We start from the raw sequence: 18425 nt of genomic DNA, 5'->3' as shown, positions 1-18425 counted from the left end.
TTAAATTACCATGAATCTGTATTTATTTTATCATTATTTTTGACACAAAAACATTGCTTACTTTATAAAATATGACGAGATAACCCACCGGATGACCTAAAAATAAAAATTAGCAATGAAAATATTATTTACTTATCTTCAATATAATATTAAAAAAGTTTAAACAAATCTTAAGTCTTAATTTCTGTGTGACTTATGAAGCCGATCACGATGACAATCGTATTAAGGATTATTTGGACAAATAAAACACTGTTAAAAGCTTACACATTTTATTTCATCGCAGTTATGATTGTCATAAAGGTATAATGTATAACATAATCACAACAAGCAGGACGTCATACTACATTGTACTGGAGATTAAAATATGTATTTCGAAAAATAATTTTTAATTACTTGTACATAATTGTATGGAAAATAATAAGTAATATTCTCATTCAACCGTAAAAAGCTAGTAAAGTAACTTCAGCCACTTAAAATGCTTAAAATTATCACTCGTAATATTCTATAAAACATACCAAACACACATCAGATATATACTTAGGCCGTTAACAAATACTATGCTAGTGTGGAAAATTTTATTTTCTAATTTGTGCCGCGAGCTTGTGTCCGAGAAACTATAATTATCAAATTCGTACAAGATGGTAAAACCTTCAAAAATTTAGCACCACATCTTATCTTTAAAATACTGTATTATATGTGTTTTAATCATTCATCACATGTAGAATGTGGTTAGGCCTCTTAAATATAATGGCTAGTGTGGGAAAGCAAATGATAATAATGGTTTTAGAATACATAGAAATACTAAAACTTAATATTGAAATTACACATTACAGGGGTGGCTCATTCCACTTTAAATGCCTTTCTCGGACTAATTGGACAATCTGAACATGTACAGCTTGGCATTTTTCAAATTTTGGTGGTATTGGACACAGGCGATAGGTAACTTCATCACCAGGCAATGGCACATATTCCCCTTCGATGCTGAAATAATTATTTATAGTAAATTTTTTTAAGAATTGCAATAGTTACTAGAAATAATTAAATCCGGATCCTTTTCATCCTGAGTTCTTTACATTTAGTAATTTTAATAATAATTGGTCTTGTCTTCATATATTATCTCAATTAATTAGTTCTGCAAAAAATTGCTGAAAGTTGTTAAGAGGAAATTTGTAAAATTATACTTACTCAGAAATATGTAGAAAAAGATCTTCACCGCCTTTTAATGGAGTTACAAATCCATGGCCTTTCTCACGGCAAAACGATTTTATTTTGCCGTATTCTATGGGGTTTTGAAGCGCCTTTTCTGATCTGAATGGAGATCAAACATGTTAATTTTAAGTGCAATAATTCTGGCATTCAATAACTATAAACTCACGTCGAAGCAGTTCTGTTTCTTCGAGTAATAATAGGGCTGGGCAATTGCAAATGTGTGTGGGATTTGTTTGGAGAATCATCGTTGTTAAAACCATTGTCGCTAGACATTTTAATGTTTATTTTACAAATACGGTGTATTTAGTTTTATTCAATAACGAAACAAGAAATAAGTCAAGTTCAAAACATACGATACATAAAATAATTAAAAACTTAATTTAAGTGAAACAAGGAAAATAGCACAAAAGTTCACTAAGTGCAATGAAAGCGACGATTGATAAATCTGACTGACTGAACATGATAAAAAAATACATGACATAAGAGGGCGCTAGTGTCACGTTTTGGCATGTGACATAATTACATAGTGTGGTGCCATTAAAATATTTATTTATAAAGCTTACCATTTTATGAAATGGGGTGAAAGTTTTAAGTATTGTATATTTACTCTTTCTAGTAAATAATAAATATGTAAATTTTAGACAAAACTCTTAATTGACCTATTGAGTTTGAGTTTTGCATTCTGTAATGCTTTGGTTTACAGGAAAACAAAAGTTCTGCACTAGGTCTACTTATTGTGGGGACTCTTAAGATATTTTAACCAGCGACAAAAAAGGATGGTTGTGATAAGTTTGATTCCATATGCGTATGTATTTATGTATTATGATGAGGAAAACATACACATTGTATGTTTTCCTCATCATAATTCTCGAACGGATTAACTAATTTCGATGCAGTTTCTTTCAGTCATTCTTAGCTATGTTTGGTTAATATCGGTTCTGCAGTGTATCAGTTGTAAATATCAATAATAAATAATTTAAGGCATTTTTGGCTTATACTTACTCTATTAAGTGCTTCCCGCTTCCCAGTATAATAGTTAAATGACAATTGATACATAGGGGTTTTTATTAAATTTAATAAAAAAAATGTGTTTAAGTTATTAACCAATTGAAAAAACATTTAATTGAAAAGACTAATCAAAAAGTAAAATTTTATTTAAGGTGTAATTATATAAATTATATTCTTAAGATTAAACATATATATATATTTAAAAAAATATATATATTATTATGAAATTATTATATATGTATGAGATCGAATACATGAAAAGATGTATGGGTAAAATATTTAAAAAAAACTTAACTGGTAATATTAATAACTGTGTTTATTAATATAGAATATTCATCATAGTAGCCATTATTCTGAACAAGTCAATTGAAATACAACAATTTTTGAATACATTTATTTTTACAATAAATAATAACCCGTAGCAGTGTCAACGTAATAAAAATCTTTTCCGATTACTCCTTATGTTATAGTAATGGAGTCATTATACTAAGAGAATTATATTACACTGATAACAATTATATAAGATGTTTAAAAGTTCTCATAACATTATACAGATAATTTTTGTAACTTAAATACATATTGAATACGTATTATTCATAAATAGTTAGAATCGTTACTTTTTAAATACATAATGCTGTATTGGACAGGCTCTCGTATTTTCAGGCAATGGCAACTTTATTTTTGACACAAGAAGTCCTTCCCATTCTCCCTGAAAAAAATCATATGGAATTTATTATTCAAATTAAAATATCCTTATAGAAATTTTATAACATTAGCTATATTAGAAACATTCAATATATTAAAAATTTACATAGTAATATAAATATAAAAATGAAAAAAAAAAACAGATGCGAGGAAATGCACCTCCGCATCTCAAGCTCTCGGTGCAGGTTGAATGAAACGACCTCAGCGTTTCGGCACCGAGCCCTTTTTATTAGACATGGGTTATATTTGTCGGCCTTAAAATAGAAATTGCTGGTTTGATTAAATACTTTGTTTTGATAATAACCACCCGGATAACGGGGCTATCAAATAAAAAGCCTCGCCTCGATCGGACGTTTTGTTGCCGAGAAGATCTCCGGGGATGAATTCCTGATTTCCAAATACATATAGTGTTCTGCTCGCTTCGCTCGTTTCACTCAAGTATCGCTTGTAGTTTATATATAACAAAAATTTAATTATTATAAACGGGAAATACCTGAAAGCGGTTTCCATCTGATTTATTACACTGCATAGATATAGGCGACTCAGTGTACAGTTCATTGAGAGCACTAGATCTTAAAGGAGTCCACGGTTGAATAGCGAGGTAGTTGGCTCTGGGTGGTGATGAAAACGATATGGACATGTTGTCCCACCTGAAAGAAGATGCTATTTAGTTCCGTTTTGCTAAATTTAAAATAGAATTACCAATGAATACTACTGCATTTTTTAATTTGTTTGTTCTAAAGGGTTCAAGATTTTATAAAATAGCACTTCTCAAATAACATAAGTGTTATTAATTTTTACAATCAAGTCAATTAATCAGGAAGTATTATTATTTTCTGTGTTTGTACAAACACCTATGTATATAATAAGCACAGTTGTACAGTATCCAAGTAAGTGCTCACATTTTTTCAAACTTGAAATAGTCTTCCAAAGCCTTATTGGAAACCGCGCTCTTGCACACTTCTAGTTCTGTGGCGGGGTAGTAGTGGATGTAGTTGACGCACATCTCGTCTGTGATCGCGTGTCCGCCGACAGTGGCATTCATCTTGTCTTCAGTATTATATATGCATGTTGTTTCTAAATAGTCTCCCTGGAAAAAATTTATAAAGGTCTTTTCCCTTGCTTTTATAATATTTATGTCCGAAAAAGTAACAAGTTCCTCTATAGTCGTCAATATTTTGTAATTCGTACCTACTATAAATAAAATTTCGATGAACCTGTCATTGAAAGATATTGTTGTAGTTACCGGCATTATTTCAACAGGACGATGTAGTAATCTTATTTCTTGGAAGTGGGTAGAGTAATGGAGGTCTATATTGAGGAGGGGCAGTTCGATGCCGGCTCTAGCGTGCCGCGTCCACACCGCCACGCCAGTCAGGTGAGTGTGGAGCTGACTGCCAAACACCCTTATACCGGATAACGGAAGACCCTTCAAAATATATCTTTTTTGAGTAAGGTGCAAATCATTCTGTGACCACGTACCGTAAATGAATGAAACTAAGGCAGAGGACATTAGGTAAAAAATAATGCAAAATTCTAATTATTTGGAAAGTTATTTATAAGTTATTATCTTGATCTTTTAAGCGTGTGTCGTTTTAATGGATTTAAGGCAATAAAGGAATCTCGATTTTTTCGGTGTATATAAATTTTTAAGGTATACACAATGTGTATATTCTAAGACGGAACGCAATTAAACGGATTTAGTGTCTTAATTTAAATAATAATGGACTCGAAAACAAAGGTTGGCTTAAGAATTAGCAGAAAGTAATTACTTGGGCATTTTGTAGAAATTTGTTTTAGTAATGTCTAAGCTATAACTTACGTCTTTTGGGGAGTTACTCATCGAATGGCTTTATTAAGAGAACGAAAAATGATAAATGAATAAGTCAATAGATAAGTAAAATGTCATACCACTCCAGTACATTGTGGAATGCAGTATCCAGTCAAAGGAAAAGCCTTTTGTCCTCCAGGGATGGCCATCTTATCGGTATATTCGAGCCCCAACTCCATAATCGCAGCGTCGTACTTTCGTTTATTGTCCGTTATGGATAATAGAATTCCAGAACTATCCACCCAATCTAGTGAAGAAAAAAAAAGTGGTGTCTATAATTTAAAGCCCATTTATTCAAGGTCCCGTAAGCATTGAAACAACATACCAGTTTCAATATATATATTTAAATTTGCTTTCATCTTTTTTTTATTTATATTAAAAAAAAATTGTAACTTTCTTTACAAAATTTAAGATGTTCAAACTTACCATCTAACATTTCAGGGTTATTATAATGCACCTCAAGCATGACATATTTGTTAGCAGCGGGTCCCCCAAACGGCAACCCCGCTTCTTTTGGGTATACGAAGGGCGGTGCACCCATAGCCCAAGCAGCTTTAACCTTTGAATATTAATATTTTTGAACATATCCTCAGAGTTCTTTATTTTTATTACATACATATTACATTATTTAATATGTACACAAAATATCAAAACAAACCTTTGAACATAACTTTGTCATTTCTGGTCTTTCGTTAGCGAAGCAATTGCCTTCATATAATGGAATTTCAACGTCAGTTTTTGCATCGCAATAAAACACCTCCATGTGATGAACCAATCCCTCGTTACCTTTAGTTATAAGTGATTGAAACTGGAAATGTTAAAAAAGAAGTTCATATCCAGAACAGACTAGTTCACTCCCTGACTTCGTTTATTAATTTTTAATGTCATTCTATAATATGTATTTTTCAACGAAAGAGTATCAAGAATAATAAAAAATATACCTTCACAATGTGATGTTCGCTCTTCGATACGAAATCGGGCAGTTTAAAGACTTTACACCAATAAGTTGTGTCTGCATTAGGAACTTTTAAATTGTCTGTAGTGAAACGCAATTCCTGCGCATCTGCTATGTGAGATACCATTGACATCCCTGGTATTGTCAGTAAACGGACGCGGATGAAGCTGCGGTCAAAAGTAGAAGTGCAGGGTAGACAGAGACCTTTGGATGAGTACAGCTTGTCGGTCCCACGAGCCCATATTATATGAACTGTGCCGTCCTATAAGAATATGAGGTTAAATTATTAAAAATACTTTTTTTATAAGATTTGCACATGAAACAAATTGTACCTCAATTAAATAATCGTCATCGTCGCAGGTATCAAAATCACGTTCAAAATGCAAGCTACGAGTCCTTGCGTTGACATAAAAATGTTTGCAATCTTGTTGTTTGTCCCTTATTAATCTTCCATTTGAGTCAGCGTGCATATCCTAAAATTATAATTTCACATATAACTAGAAAACGTAATGGTTAACAATAATATAGGATGTTTAATTTTGTTTTACCTCAAAATGATCTTTGCCCTTGTAATCTGTCCAAACGAGACAAACATCGGAGTTCTCCATATTTCCCCTGTCGGAAAATCCCAGAGCGAACCAGTTGATATGAGGAGTTTTATCAGAAAAATCCACTCGAAACTGTATTTTCTTATCTTCGTAGTCAACCCTCCATTTCAGCGTCATTTCACCTTTAGCATCTAATACAGATTCACTTTCTGCAAATCTCTTTTCTAGAAAGTAGATTTTTTTGTATTATATAAATTGTTCGAGTATTAAAAATAAACGCTATTAACATTGTTTTTCTTAGCAGAACAAAAGTACTCCTTATTACTTACAAATAAATTAAAACCGAAAGAAAATAAGACTTGCTATTATAAGTTCAAATCGAAATCTTACCTGGAGCATGATGAATGGATAAAGTGTGATGAAAAGAAATTAAAGACATTAAAAATATGATCAAACACTTCACTCTCATATTGATATCAAGTATGTTCTCAAGGAACCGAACCAGTCGGGCTTAACGGGAGGAAGACACTTTAATGAAATGTCCTGCCGATCTAGGCTCGCGAACCTGCCTGCAGGGAACTTAAGCTTTCAGAAAACTTGGTGGGGATCGTTAGCGCATGTGTACATTGACGCACAAAAGTGATATGAATTTAATGTTCCGAAAATTATAAAATAATATCAAATTATGATTTATTTTGTTTTATTCGTAAATTGAATTCCGAAATCATTATTTCTTCAGTATCAGTTTTGTCAGTTTAATCCTATAATAGGCATATAACGAGATCGTGTGAGTAAATTAAAATAAAGCCAAAATATGTGCTGCCTTTTATCATGTGACTAAATTTATTAGGTGTTATAATTACTTTTTTTACTACAAATTTACCAAAATCGTGAATTTTAAATACATAAATCTTTTCAGAAAATATTATGGAACACTTTCGTTTTTTTTTTTAAATTTTCATTTAAATTTGTTTGGTGTAATTAATTATTCACGTTTAAATTTTTTTACTCAAATAACATTAGGTTTTGCTATAATTATAGAATCATCATAATATTGTTAACGTCTGTACCTATCTTTAAAATTTCAATAAGAAGTGTCTGTAGGTACGTGTGAATATTTGCGGTATTTTATGCGACCGTCTCTACGGTTGAGGGAGTCTTTATTAAATTCCATCTGAATTACTCCTCATACCCTCGAGCCAGACTCGTTAAGGGCGATTAGGTTGTCTAATGATCATTTATCCAAATTATACTACCAACGTGGATCTTATATTATGAATGATTTGATTAAATAAATATGCAGGGTGCAATAGTTATACAGGGTGCGTTTCGTGGCAGCCAGAAGTTTCACGGAAACTACGAACTTTACTTATATATGTAAATCCCTCTACAAGCTACTAAAAATTTGGGCCTGTGTAGAATTAGCATCCATTCATTTTTAGAACGTACTTCGAAGGTAGCCCTAGTAGGTTCATTTCAAATTTGGTTAGGTAGAGCGAGGAGCTTGGACGATGGAGGTGAGCGTTTAACGCGCGTTACATAGGAGTCCCTTAAACTGGCAAGTCTCAGACACTGTTAACCACTTCTCTCCCTTAGAAGCGATGGACCCGGTACCCGCACGGCGAATCCATGGAGTGCTGAGAAATTTCGTTTCAAACACGAATTGCATAAATGAAACATAAAATCTATACCTAAGACTACGTGATTTAACCAATGTTAGGATAACAATGCCATTCCAATTCTTATTGTGTCAGGAATCTTTTGGTTCAGGCGGCCAAAAGCTCGTTCCACAGAGTCAGCAACGTCACTCGTTATATTATGATATTGTAGCCATACAACTGTGTTGCCCCGGCGATGTTCGTGTAATATTTAACATGTAGTCTTCTTATTTACATTGTAATTTGAACCTTGAAACATTTAAAAGCTATGATGTATCTTTGTTTATTAATAAAGTGTGTTAGAATGAATAGGTACTTAAACGCCATGCCGATGACGACCCACAAGAAAGAAAAAATGATAATAGTTTCGTATTCGTTCAAGGAAGGTGATAGTTGAGAGTATATATCAGCCAAAACAATACAGTATAGAACTATAAAAAAAGGTTGGCCGTATTGATTTCCATTGGTTGAAATATACGTTTATACCGACTGTATTAAAGCTGATAGTAATATTAAAAGCGTTTCTTACAAAAACAAAGACTTCAATTATTAATAACTTGTTTAAAAAATCAAAACAGAGTTCTTCGGGAATGATTCGTGCCATGGTAACTAAATTAATAAAGTTTTAGTAAATAAAAGTCGCCATATAGGATTGCTGGTCAAAATTGCTACGACATTATAATTGATGGTATAATAATTGGATTGCACTAAAAATGCAATACCTTTAATTTGTCCTAAAATTTTAAGCTATTTACTATCCAGTCTATAAAAGGTACTACTGGCTGGTAAGTACGAGCAGGTCGTGTGTCCGTCAAACCTCAACCTTCTTAATGTATTATTTACTCGGATGCCTTTAATTTTGCTGATATTAATATTATAATATTAACAAATGAAAATTTCATTTTCACAATAGGAATTAATAATGGTGCCTAGTTATTTAATAACATTACGTATATAATATTTTATCATTAAGAGTTTGTTTCCGTATTATTTAAACCCGTCACGCTACAGTTTGTAAAAATGTCCTAATTTTTTTTTTAATTTCTTCTTAACGAAGAATTAAAGTTCAATTTAAAAAGAAAACAAAACATAGTATATAATATTGATTTATTTTATAAATTTTAACATTGAAATATCATCACGTCTGTGTATTTTCTTCCAAACTAACATTATTTTCTTCTTTCTTAACGTCAGCGTTTTCTTCTGTTTTGACTTCTTTCTCGTCAACTTCACACTCATTACCATCACTGGGTTGAACCTTTGCCAAAATATGATTAGTAAAAAAAAAGTTATATTATGCCAATGTTGCCATATTTATGCTAAAGAAGAGTTTCTTTAATGTTTGTCAACATCATTGCAAACTGTCAGTCAATCAATCAATCCAAGAACTCGCAAAACTCCCACACTCAACTCTCGCCCCTATCTCGTAGCTTTTCAGTGTTTAATCTCAATTTATACAAATACATAAAATTATAGCGACTCCCTATAAAGCGCTTATTTTTTATTTTATACTAAGTGTATGTGGTCATTGCACAAGGAACATATACAAAAATATTTTTTTCCATATTTTGTTTATCCGTCTTCCTGTGTGGCTGACTAACTCTGAAACAGCTTGACCGATTTTGATGAAACCTCCAATGATACACAGCTGATGTAACGTAAAACAGTTTTTAGCATAGATATCACAACTAATAAAATAAATAACCTCTCTTTCAAATAAAACAGCTAATTCAACGTGTTTAGTGTATGGGAACATGTCGACGGGCACGGCCTGCACGGGGACGAAGGGCGCCCCCCGCAGCGTCTTGGATGACGGTCGGGAAAGATCCACGAAGTTCTTGACAGCCGACGCCGGGGAACACGATATGTATATCAAGCGGGACACCTTCTTAGTATTGCGGAGTTGAGTCACGGCCCGCATGTCTGTGGATCATAAATATATTATATTTATAGTAATAGGTTTCTGGACGTATTATTTTTTCTTTATACATATAGGCATTAAATTTTGGAACGCGTCCTATATCATTCAATATCTTTATAGCGTTTAATATTAACACATACCACTGACCGCTCCAACACGTGATAGGTATACTATACAAATATAGTTCACCCAGGGATGATTGAAGCTTACAAAATTCATCTTGATGATTAAAAACTCACGTAGCCCAGCCCTGGGCGGGTCCACGACCGCGATGACGTCATCAGAGGTCGCCCTCGCCAGCACAGAGGGCAGCACATCTTCAGCACGACCAGCAAAGAACGAACAGTTATCAATAGAGTTCAGCTCAGCATTGGACCTCGCATCCTTAACGGCTTCCGACACGAGCTCCACACCAAGGACTTTCCCTACATGCTGGAAAATAAAATAACAATGTATTAGTACATGAACATAGTTTATTTTTTATTACCATTAGTCAACATTAAGTCATTTTATACCTTGGCAAAACAGAGGCCGATGGTACCGGTCCCGCAGCAGATGTCGATCAACGTGGACTTCTCATTGACGTTGCTGAGGTCTATAGCGCTCTGATATAATATGTTAGCACCCGCCGTGTTGATCTGAAATAAGCCATAATACCTAGAGCACAGGACTTATTGTTGATTGAATGCCAAAGTTATTTGTTTAATTTAATTCTCTGTATAAATGTCTTAGAGTGATTATGTAGAAACATTACATGCAAGTATTAGTAAGTAAGAGTGAGAAGAGGACTCGGTGTCATAGTTTAAGTGGCGTCAGAAAAAAAATTTAAATTAACCTACTAATGAACAAAATGTTTAAATATTCATATTACGAAAGTACAAAAAATTTTTTTATAAAAATTACCTGAAAGAACGCCTCTGGAGAAATTCTGAACTGTAGTCCGAGTATTGTGTCCACTATATGAGTTGCGCCCATTAGATGTATCGGCTTCGAGCCGTCCTCACCTGACCTCCTGCGAGTTGATAAAACTATTGTAAATATATTAATAATATTATCTTATTAAAACTATTTGTTTATACGTGGACCAACTTTTTGGTGATTTCTTCAAAGTACACAGACTTAACTCCACACGCCTGAGCCTCTTCGGAGCTGAAATGTTCAATCAATTCTCGTTTCAGTTCTTCCAATTTATCTTTTGTCAAATCCTGTAACAATGTTATATTTTAATGTTGATTGAACCCCGCTGGACTTTTTTTGTGGAGTTTTCAAGCCACCGATGCTATAAATTCAGCCGGATCTATGCGGAAGAGTAATTGGAAATTGGGTCACTCGAAAGCATGCGGGCATTTGAATTATGTCATCTTCTATACTTAATGGATTTTTGGAGCTTTTAAATAAAAAAATATTTCTGTTAAACCTCACAAGCTTTGTTTGATTTCATATCAAAATCTACCGGTCCTTAGTGAAAAATTTTAATAAATAAATTTAAATAAATAACTTTGTTTTAAAGGACAGTTTCAAGTGTGTAACAATTAGTCTTGTTAGTTGCCGTCTTCGTCAACAATTGCCTAATTTCTTTATGAATACAGCCGAAATTCCGTTACTTGAACTTTCCGCAAAAAATGCACTTTTTAATATGGCTAACGAACGACAAAAGGAAATATCCATGAATAATTATTTGTTCAAAAAATGACAAAAACCTTTTAAATTTGTTTTGACAGTTTTAATTTTTAAATATATTTATGTATAATATTGACTTTTTCACAAACATATTGTCCTCATGAATGGACAAGGGACTTACTTATGTTGCAAGTACATAGTTCTGTAATTTTAATCAAATTATGTTAAATTAATCTACCAACCTGTGGATACATGGCCACAATCAGCATAATGTCTCCATTATGAGTGGATTCTCTGACAGTGAGGTAACGCCAGTAACCCGAGTAGTCCGCGGGCGAGAACGGTGACATATTGGACTTCCTGACAAAATTCTGGAACAGCTGTAACGAGATATTAGGACATTCTTCTGATTTACATGGCAGAGAAGTTATTTATCATTTGATGAATAACTGGAATAACTATAAGTGAATAGAAGGTTCACGCTGTGAGCTCGCTCCACTCACCAAAACCGCTTGTTTCATTTTGTCTGATATATGAGTCAAGCTGCCGACTGGCGCCACGCCGACTGTCCCGGTAACGTAGCTCCCCAGTCTGAAGCCGACCGTTGGTTTCCCCGTGTCGTCATCGATCCCCACAGTGAATTCACATTTATTCCTATACCCGGCCGTGATCGGCGACCTTTGTATGGGCTTCAGTTCGAAACTTAGTCCATTATACAGTTTACGTTTCGATTCTATTAAATTACGTTTGTTCTTATCAATTTTCCATACTTCATTGTCAAATTTCATTAACAGGTTCTTCACTTCTTTCTCCTTTAGTGCCAGCTGAAAGGAATACATAGGATTGAATCACAATGCCATTATTCGAGTGAAGCTAGAAAATAAATTACCAGACGCAATAAAAAACATTGAATCATTAAATATTTTTGAGAACAGGCTCAAATTCATTTTGAATAAGTTGTATAATTTTTCATGTACATTCCTATGCGAATTAAGCCTCCTGAACACTTTTGTATACTACCCACATTATTATTATTATTTTATTTATTCATTTCATGTAAGTGACTGTATGTTTTTTTAATGAGGAATAAATATTCTTTAAACCTAAACCTAAAGCGAGCTGAACGCTGTACTGGCGACTCAGGTCATTTGTTCACGGAGATGATCTCGGCGAGCAAATTTACGATTGAGTCTAAATTTTTTTTTGGTCGATAGCCTCGTTGTCTAGGGTAGTTTTTATAAAAAAAATTGATTGAACTGCAAGTTTCAATTTCAGAGCCGGAAAATGGAACCCATGTGCAAAAAAACGGTTCGGTACCGAAGCACTGAGGTCGCTTCACTTAACTTACCGAGATCTTTTTTTTTTTGAGGGAAGTGGAAATATGCGAGGGTACAACTCTTACTACATTCCTTACTGGCAATGTAAAACCGACGGAACTTCAAAAAAATACTTTCATACTAAATATTACAATTTATTTTTAAATATAATTAAAAAGATAAAATTTACCATATGTATGAAAAGATTTGGGGTGAGGTTTTTCGTGTCAAACACATTTAACAAATTTTGGAAATTAGTTACATAATTAAATGCCGAAAATAGCGTTCGGACCAACTGTTAGTATTTTTGTACTTTATTTATGTATCCTAAAATCCTGCTCTGTTGTCCAAGCAATATAGTAATATTTTTTTCTAGACAATGGTTATATTATTATAACAGTTTTTCTTAATATACAATATTACCTGTTCTTCGTAAGGGATGTTCCAATATGGCGTAACAGCGTCTTTTAATCTTTCTTCTTGACTCTTGTTCTCGTCTTCTTTCTTCTTTTTAATATTTACTGAATCTTCATCTCTTTTTCTCTTCTTCACCAATGGATCTGGTGCTGGTTTTGCTTCTTCGGCAATCAATGTTTTACCTAAACACATAATATTATTTTGATTGTTTATATTATATTAAAGGGACCAGAGGTATAACCTGTTGTTGATCTGAGATAATACGGAGGCCTGAACCGATAATGATAAAACTTACACTAAATGGTTAAAAGTATTATATAGAGAAACAAAGACAATATATCCTGCTGGTATCTGTAGCAAAATGCAAGTTTGACTTGCAAATAAAGGCCTGGTTTAATTATATTGGTGCATAACACAAAATTATGGCGTTCAGATTTTATAGAATAGACTTAACTATACCAAGCTATAATTAGCATTATATAGACAAATAGCAGATATGATTATTTAGTGCTCTAAGTATTCAATAATAAATTCAGTTGTAGAACTCAAAGCATTCCTAAGGAAAATGGTTTTAACAGACAATAGAGAACACAAGCGAGACCGTGATAAAAAGCTAACTAATTGATATAATACCTTTCCAGGAATATCCATTAAGAGTGCTTATTGCCTTGGATCTGTCCTCATCGTTTTGGAAACATGCAAACAACCAATGACTGCCATTCTTTGGTCTTTTGATTTTGCTGGCATTGAGACCCAGTTTCTGATTCATTAGCTTCTTCAGTTCCTTAAATTATTATTTAGAATATTATTAAAAGATAAATAACATCTATGAGCAATGAAATAACGAAAATTATACAGAAAAAGAAATCTTACCACTATTCCATAGAATTTGGGGAGGCCTCTAATTTCGACTTTGAACTTTTCAGACGAAAACCCACCACGGTCCAGATATGCATATTCCTCTTTTATATTATCAGTTTCTAAGTTAACCTCATTATTGTCTTTTATTAGTTCAGTTTCTGACATTGTTTCAAAATCCAAAATAAATTTTTGTAATATATATTTACAAAATTGCACCAATCTTACATAGTATAGTAAGATGTTGAGGAGAGCACTTTGATATTTTTTAATATCAATAAATATTACTGAATAAAGTCACTAATATTATATCTAGAACAACACAAATATTATATAAATTATATGGACAGGCTGTCTGTAATTTACAAATTACCATATACTAAGTACATTTTGTTAATTACATAAGACAATGATAAAAGCGACCATTTTAAAAGTTTCTGTTTGTAGTCTTTGAAATGTCTACATCGATTTTAATGGCGCTTTTGGGTAACGTCTACACATATAATAGATATTTTTTATGAAAATACTTAAGTCTATAACATTTAATTTTGATCAAAAACTATACAGAATAAATTTTTGAAACTGATGCAATATTTACATAGTTAATATATTCTTAAAATGTTTATAAATTTATAATAAAGATTATAGACAGAAAACTTTAATCTAAAAACATTTAACACTAAATGGCATGGAACTTTATATGGAAGGATAAAAATATTTTTTTGTGAACCATAATGGAGAAATGGTTTCAATAAAATAATATCTTTGACACTCTTCGAAAGACTGATATTTAACATAGAGATGAAACCTCTCAGCATTCCATGGATTCACCGTGTGGGTGTCAGGTCTATTCGTTGCAGGGAGAGGAGCTTCGACAGCACCTGGGACTTGCAATTCAGGTGTAGGTTTAAGTGGCCCCTATCTACTGTGATAAACGCTCACCTCCACTATCCAAGCTCCTCTCTCTATCTAACCGATTCCATGAGAAATTTCACATGACTAAAATATAGGATAGTGAGTGATTACAAAACTATTTACATAAGATCAAGATATGTAAAGGAATGATAGACACAAATAATGTCAAAAAATAGAGATACACACTCACAAATGTTTTTCGAGAAAATTCTGATGACAAAAATGAGTTTGGTTTGTAAGACAGAAATATACTTTGTTCTATAAAAACTCTGAGTTTTACAGATAAAGTAGAAATAGTGTTTGGGAAGTTTTTCGTAATAGTAAACTCAAGCGTCTAACTCACAAGACAGCAGTACTCATTGGACGAGTAATCAAGATTTACCCCAAATGGGAGAGTGATGTTCCGACTGCTTGATTTATTTATGTAATGCTACACCATTACTGGCATGTTATTCATCGCATAAAAAAATTAAAACCTTCATATAAAAACTAAATAGTTTAACTTTAAATAGCATTTAGAATTCTGAATTTATATAAATTGTATCTACTATGTACAGGAGAATAAACTACTTCACTATACACATGTCATAAAGTAGAGGATATTCAAATCTGTGTACACTATGTGGCATTTGCTTACACTAATGTAATAAACAAACTATTGTTTTGTAAACTCTGTTTAGGTACAAAGAAACACCTGTTTAGACCGAATTATTTCAAACCTTTGGGGGGGTAGGCTAGGTGATACTGACATTGAATTATATTTATTCACCTAAGACTGAATCTTTAGGATCTCTGTGATAAGGAATGAGGTGTGGATTGCTTAAGTTTAGGAAATGTTTAAAAGGAATTATAGATATTTAACTCTTTAAAAAAAGCTCCTAATACACTATTTCATCACTATACAAACACCAATATTAATATTATAAGTAAATGTTATTCTTACCAGTAGCCACAGGTTAGTACTTAGTACTACTACGTGATTTTAAATTCTACTTTAGATTAAATTAAAAAACATTGCATCAAGACATTGAAATCAATAAAGCATGTGTCTTAAACACACTTAAATATACTGAAAAACCTCTTTATTTATATTTCCCACGTCTTATTTTAAGGTTAATAAACAGGCAACGAACTAATGTCATTATTCTGGCGTTACCGTGATACGTTCAGAAACTTGAATACTATACTGGAAACCTTAATATAAGAGTGTGTTAAAACTTGCCTTCTATCATTATTTTAAAAACACTATTATATGACGTAAGTAAAATAAAAGAACTTAAAGTATATTGCACACATAAATATATTACAATAATTTTTATTTTAGATATATTTTTATAATAGTCCTTATAGTCTCAGTATAAATAGAGTCATTACACAAGTAAATATTATAGCACAAAATACGATAACTTTAAGGTTTTTCTTTAAAAGTCGTTTTAGTCGTTTCGTTGAATTATTGCTTTTGCAATAATTCAGTTTATGCTAGGAAGCCGCGATCTCTGTACCAAATAGATTTTTCAGTGCATCACGGTCTTGTTCTGTTTTTTCATGGCGTAATTTTTTTAAATATTCCAATTCTTTATCGCATATGGCGGTCATAGCTGGATTTAATTTTTTTAATCTTCTAAAATCTTCTTCCGCAGCATCTGGATTCCAGGCCCCTGTGTGAGCTTTAGCTCGTCTGTACAAAGCCTTTTCATTGTCTAAAAAGAATTAATAATAAAAAAAAATGTATTTTTAAAATTATTTCCATTAAATAAACTAGAACAAATACCTTTATCATGTTGCAGGATAGTGTTGCAGTGTTCTATAACTGAATAATATTCTTCTTTGATCAATTTGCACTGTGCATAGTTGAGTAGGATAGGAATTTTGATTTTGTTTAGTGTTATCCATTCATTATCACATTTTCTTTCCCTAAAAATAAAAACTTCCATTCAGTTTTCAAAAATAAATAGTAACCATATATATATAAAACATTTTCCACACTATACTTTTCAGATTTAAGGTTTCAATAGTTGGAATTGCGAGGCCATTCTTCATTAAAAATTTGACCATATAATATTATTACCTTAACATCATTTGTTCTAGAATAGATAAAGCCTCGGTGTAAGCCTTCTCTGCTTCATCAAATAATTTCTGTCCATACAGCATATTACCCTTCTTTTTCAGCTCAGGGATCATATTAAATTTCTCTTCAGTACTCATCTGCCATAATTCCTTCTCATATTCACTTGAATTTTCAACTTTTAATAATTCTACATCAAGAGAAAATATGTATATAACTATTTATACAATTAACCTCAGTAATATGTTTAAATCAAGACAATAATCGTTAAATAGAGTCTAAAACTTTTTTATTAGGCACAATATTAAAATTGCAAGACAATCAAATGCTTCGTAGTTCTTAATTGACATTTTAAACAAAACATATATCTAGTTTTGTAGTTACCGATAACAAACTCCAAGTCACATGGTTGATTAATAAGACCATCCAAATCGGCATAGCCTATACCCTCTGTGTGCAATGTCATTGTACAACTGTGCTTTATTCTCTGCTCCTGACCCATTTCTCTGAGAGTTTTGGACACAAATGGGTAGCTATATACTAACTGTAATGAATAATGTTATTTTATTACTCTTGTTTCACAAAATATCATTACTATTTGTTATTTTTGTGACGACATTTAATAATTAATCATAAAATATAGTGGTAACAAAATTCTCCACCTCTTTTTTCACGTGAAAACTTGCGACTTCACCAATGGCCATCATCTTAATAATTGTTTCCCAGCATTCAAGTTTAAATTTGTGTCCAATAACTAGCACCATAGGTTCCTTTTTCCCCATTTTCCTACTGTCGTCTATTAATATCCTGTCCTTCCCCAACTTCCATGTTTGAAAGTGGAAATATACCTAAGGCAATGCAAGGTGATGTTTAGTTTCTATTTACAGTAGAATTTTGTCACAAAAAAATATTAGCAATTACTTACTTTGCTGCCGTCTTCGATGGGAACATATTTTTTTCCGACATGAATAATATTTTTCGTTATTGGAGTTCCAGTACTCATTTTCATTAAAAATATAATTTATAAATTTAAATCAAAATATGTATCGATATGTAGTAAATAGTGAAATACTTATAGCTTTGATTTCTTCCTTTGGACCTTAACTATTAAATCTGGTATCAAACAACTACTTGTATTCGTAATCTGATAATCTATATTCTAGAATGTCATGTTTATATTTATGTTTTATTTTCACATGACCATCGAGATTTAGTATTGACCTGAAAATGTCACTTAAGTTATAGACAATAAAAAGATATTATGCAATTAAAAAAATTACATTTAAATATCATATCAAGATATCAATACCGATATTATTTTAGGATAAATTTAAATAAACAATTTTCTAAAAGAAACAGATAGCATTTGACTTAAACTAAAGAATAAAAAACAATGATT

At 32.2% G+C, this 18425-nt stretch overlaps 4 protein-coding genes across 4 annotated transcripts; all 4 read right to left on the bottom strand.

The window, feature by feature from the left end:
- Nucleotides 1–252: 252 nt before the first annotated feature.
- On the bottom strand, nucleotides 253–1670 carry LOC116770366 (cold shock domain-containing protein CG9705). The gene is made up of 3 exons (XM_032661815.2): nucleotides 1376–1670; nucleotides 1186–1308; nucleotides 253–981 (listed from the first exon to the last, which is right to left on the bottom strand). Exons 1-3 carry the CDS (start codon nucleotides 1480–1482, stop codon nucleotides 828–830), a joined length of 384 nt encoding a protein of 127 aa, XP_032517706.1. The 5' UTR covers nucleotides 1483–1670; the 3' UTR covers nucleotides 253–827.
- A 773-nt stretch (nucleotides 1671–2443) lies between these two features.
- On the bottom strand, nucleotides 2444–6790 carry LOC116770339 (tyramine beta-hydroxylase). Its single transcript, XM_032661777.2, has 11 exons — nucleotides 6647–6790; nucleotides 6257–6480; nucleotides 6041–6181; nucleotides 5695–5970; nucleotides 5412–5561; nucleotides 5180–5312; nucleotides 4834–5000; nucleotides 4169–4351; nucleotides 3825–4012; nucleotides 3416–3572; nucleotides 2444–2926 (listed from the first exon to the last, which is right to left on the bottom strand). Exons 1-11 carry the CDS (start codon nucleotides 6723–6725, stop codon nucleotides 2831–2833), a joined length of 1794 nt encoding a protein of 597 aa, XP_032517668.2. The 5' UTR covers nucleotides 6726–6790; the 3' UTR covers nucleotides 2444–2830.
- Nucleotides 6791–9004: 2214 nt separating this feature from the next.
- LOC116770224 (tRNA (uracil-5-)-methyltransferase homolog A) lies at nucleotides 9005–16114 on the bottom strand. The gene is made up of 12 exons (XM_061527716.1): nucleotides 15905–16114; nucleotides 14062–14358; nucleotides 13822–13972; nucleotides 13195–13370; nucleotides 11959–12279; nucleotides 11698–11835; nucleotides 10925–11040; nucleotides 10739–10847; nucleotides 10351–10473; nucleotides 10075–10267; nucleotides 9620–9837; nucleotides 9005–9172 (listed from the first exon to the last, which is right to left on the bottom strand). The coding sequence occupies exons 2-12, from the start codon at nucleotides 14212–14214 to the stop codon at nucleotides 9053–9055; spliced, it is 1818 nt and encodes a 605-aa protein (XP_061383700.1). The 5' UTR covers nucleotides 14215–14358; nucleotides 15905–16114; the 3' UTR covers nucleotides 9005–9052.
- A 129-nt stretch (nucleotides 16115–16243) lies between these two features.
- Nucleotides 16244–18206, bottom strand: LOC116770282 (AH receptor-interacting protein). Its single transcript, XM_032661689.2, has 6 exons — nucleotides 17952–18206; nucleotides 17689–17874; nucleotides 17411–17570; nucleotides 17030–17216; nucleotides 16733–16875; nucleotides 16244–16661 (listed from the first exon to the last, which is right to left on the bottom strand). Exons 1-6 carry the CDS (start codon nucleotides 18033–18035, stop codon nucleotides 16441–16443), a joined length of 981 nt encoding a protein of 326 aa, XP_032517580.2. The 5' UTR covers nucleotides 18036–18206; the 3' UTR covers nucleotides 16244–16440.
- Between the last annotated feature and the right edge of the window lie 219 nt (nucleotides 18207–18425).

The sequence above is a fragment of the Danaus plexippus genome, assembly GCF_018135715.1.
Source record: "Danaus plexippus chromosome 13 unlocalized genomic scaffold, MEX_DaPlex mxdp_15, whole genome shotgun sequence".
Taxonomy (NCBI): Eukaryota; Metazoa; Arthropoda; class Insecta; order Lepidoptera; family Nymphalidae; genus Danaus; species Danaus plexippus.
Note: the sequence above shows the minus strand (reverse complement) of the source record. Positions and strands in the feature narration are given on the sequence as shown.

What these genes read in the sequence shown, in the direction of transcription:
- LOC116770366 (XM_032661815.2), bottom strand. Translation starts at nt 1,482, where the DNA reads ATGTCTAGCGACAATGGTTTTAACAACGATGATTCTCCAAACAAATCC. An exon ending in AGAAACAGAACTGCTTCGAC is followed by an intron (nt 1,309 to 1,375) that starts GTGAGTTTATAG and finishes ATCTCCATTCAG; the next exon opens with ATCAGAAAAGGCGCTTCAAA. An exon ending in CTTTTTCTACATATTTCTGA is followed by an intron (nt 982 to 1,185) that starts GTAAGTATAATT and finishes TAATTATTTCAG; the next exon opens with CATCGAAGGGGAATATGTGC.
- LOC116770224 (XM_061527716.1), bottom strand. Translation starts at nt 14,214, where the DNA reads ATGTCAGAAACTGAACTAATAAAAGACAATAATGAGGTTAACTTAGAA. An exon ending in CCAAATTCTATGGAATAGTG is followed by an intron (nt 13,973 to 14,061) that starts GTAAGATTTCTT and finishes TAATAATTTAAG; the next exon opens with GAACTGAAGAAGCTAATGAA. An exon ending in TAATGGATATTCCTGGAAAG is followed by an intron (nt 13,371 to 13,821) that starts GTATTATATCAA and finishes TTATGTGTTTAG; the next exon opens with GTAAAACATTGATTGCCGAA.
- LOC116770339 (XM_032661777.2), bottom strand. Translation starts at nt 6,725, where the DNA reads ATGAGAGTGAAGTGTTTGATCATATTTTTAATGTCTTTAATTTCTTTT. An exon ending in TAACCCTGAAATGTTAGATG is followed by an intron (nt 5,001 to 5,179) that starts GTAAGTTTGAAC and finishes TTTCTTCACTAG; the next exon opens with ATTGGGTGGATAGTTCTGGA. An exon ending in GTCCTGTTGAAATAATGCCG is followed by an intron (nt 4,013 to 4,168) that starts GTAACTACAACA and finishes AATTTTTTCCAG; the next exon opens with GGAGACTATTTAGAAACAAC.
- LOC116770282 (XM_032661689.2), bottom strand. Translation starts at nt 18,035, where the DNA reads ATGAAAATGAGTACTGGAACTCCAATAACGAAAAATATTATTCATGTC. An exon ending in CCATCGAAGACGGCAGCAAA is followed by an intron (nt 17,875 to 17,951) that starts GTAAGTAATTGC and finishes GCATTGCCTTAG; the next exon opens with GTATATTTCCACTTTCAAAC. An exon ending in GTTTTCACGTGAAAAAAGAG is followed by an intron (nt 17,571 to 17,688) that starts GTGGAGAATTTT and finishes TATTCATTACAG; the next exon opens with TTAGTATATAGCTACCCATT.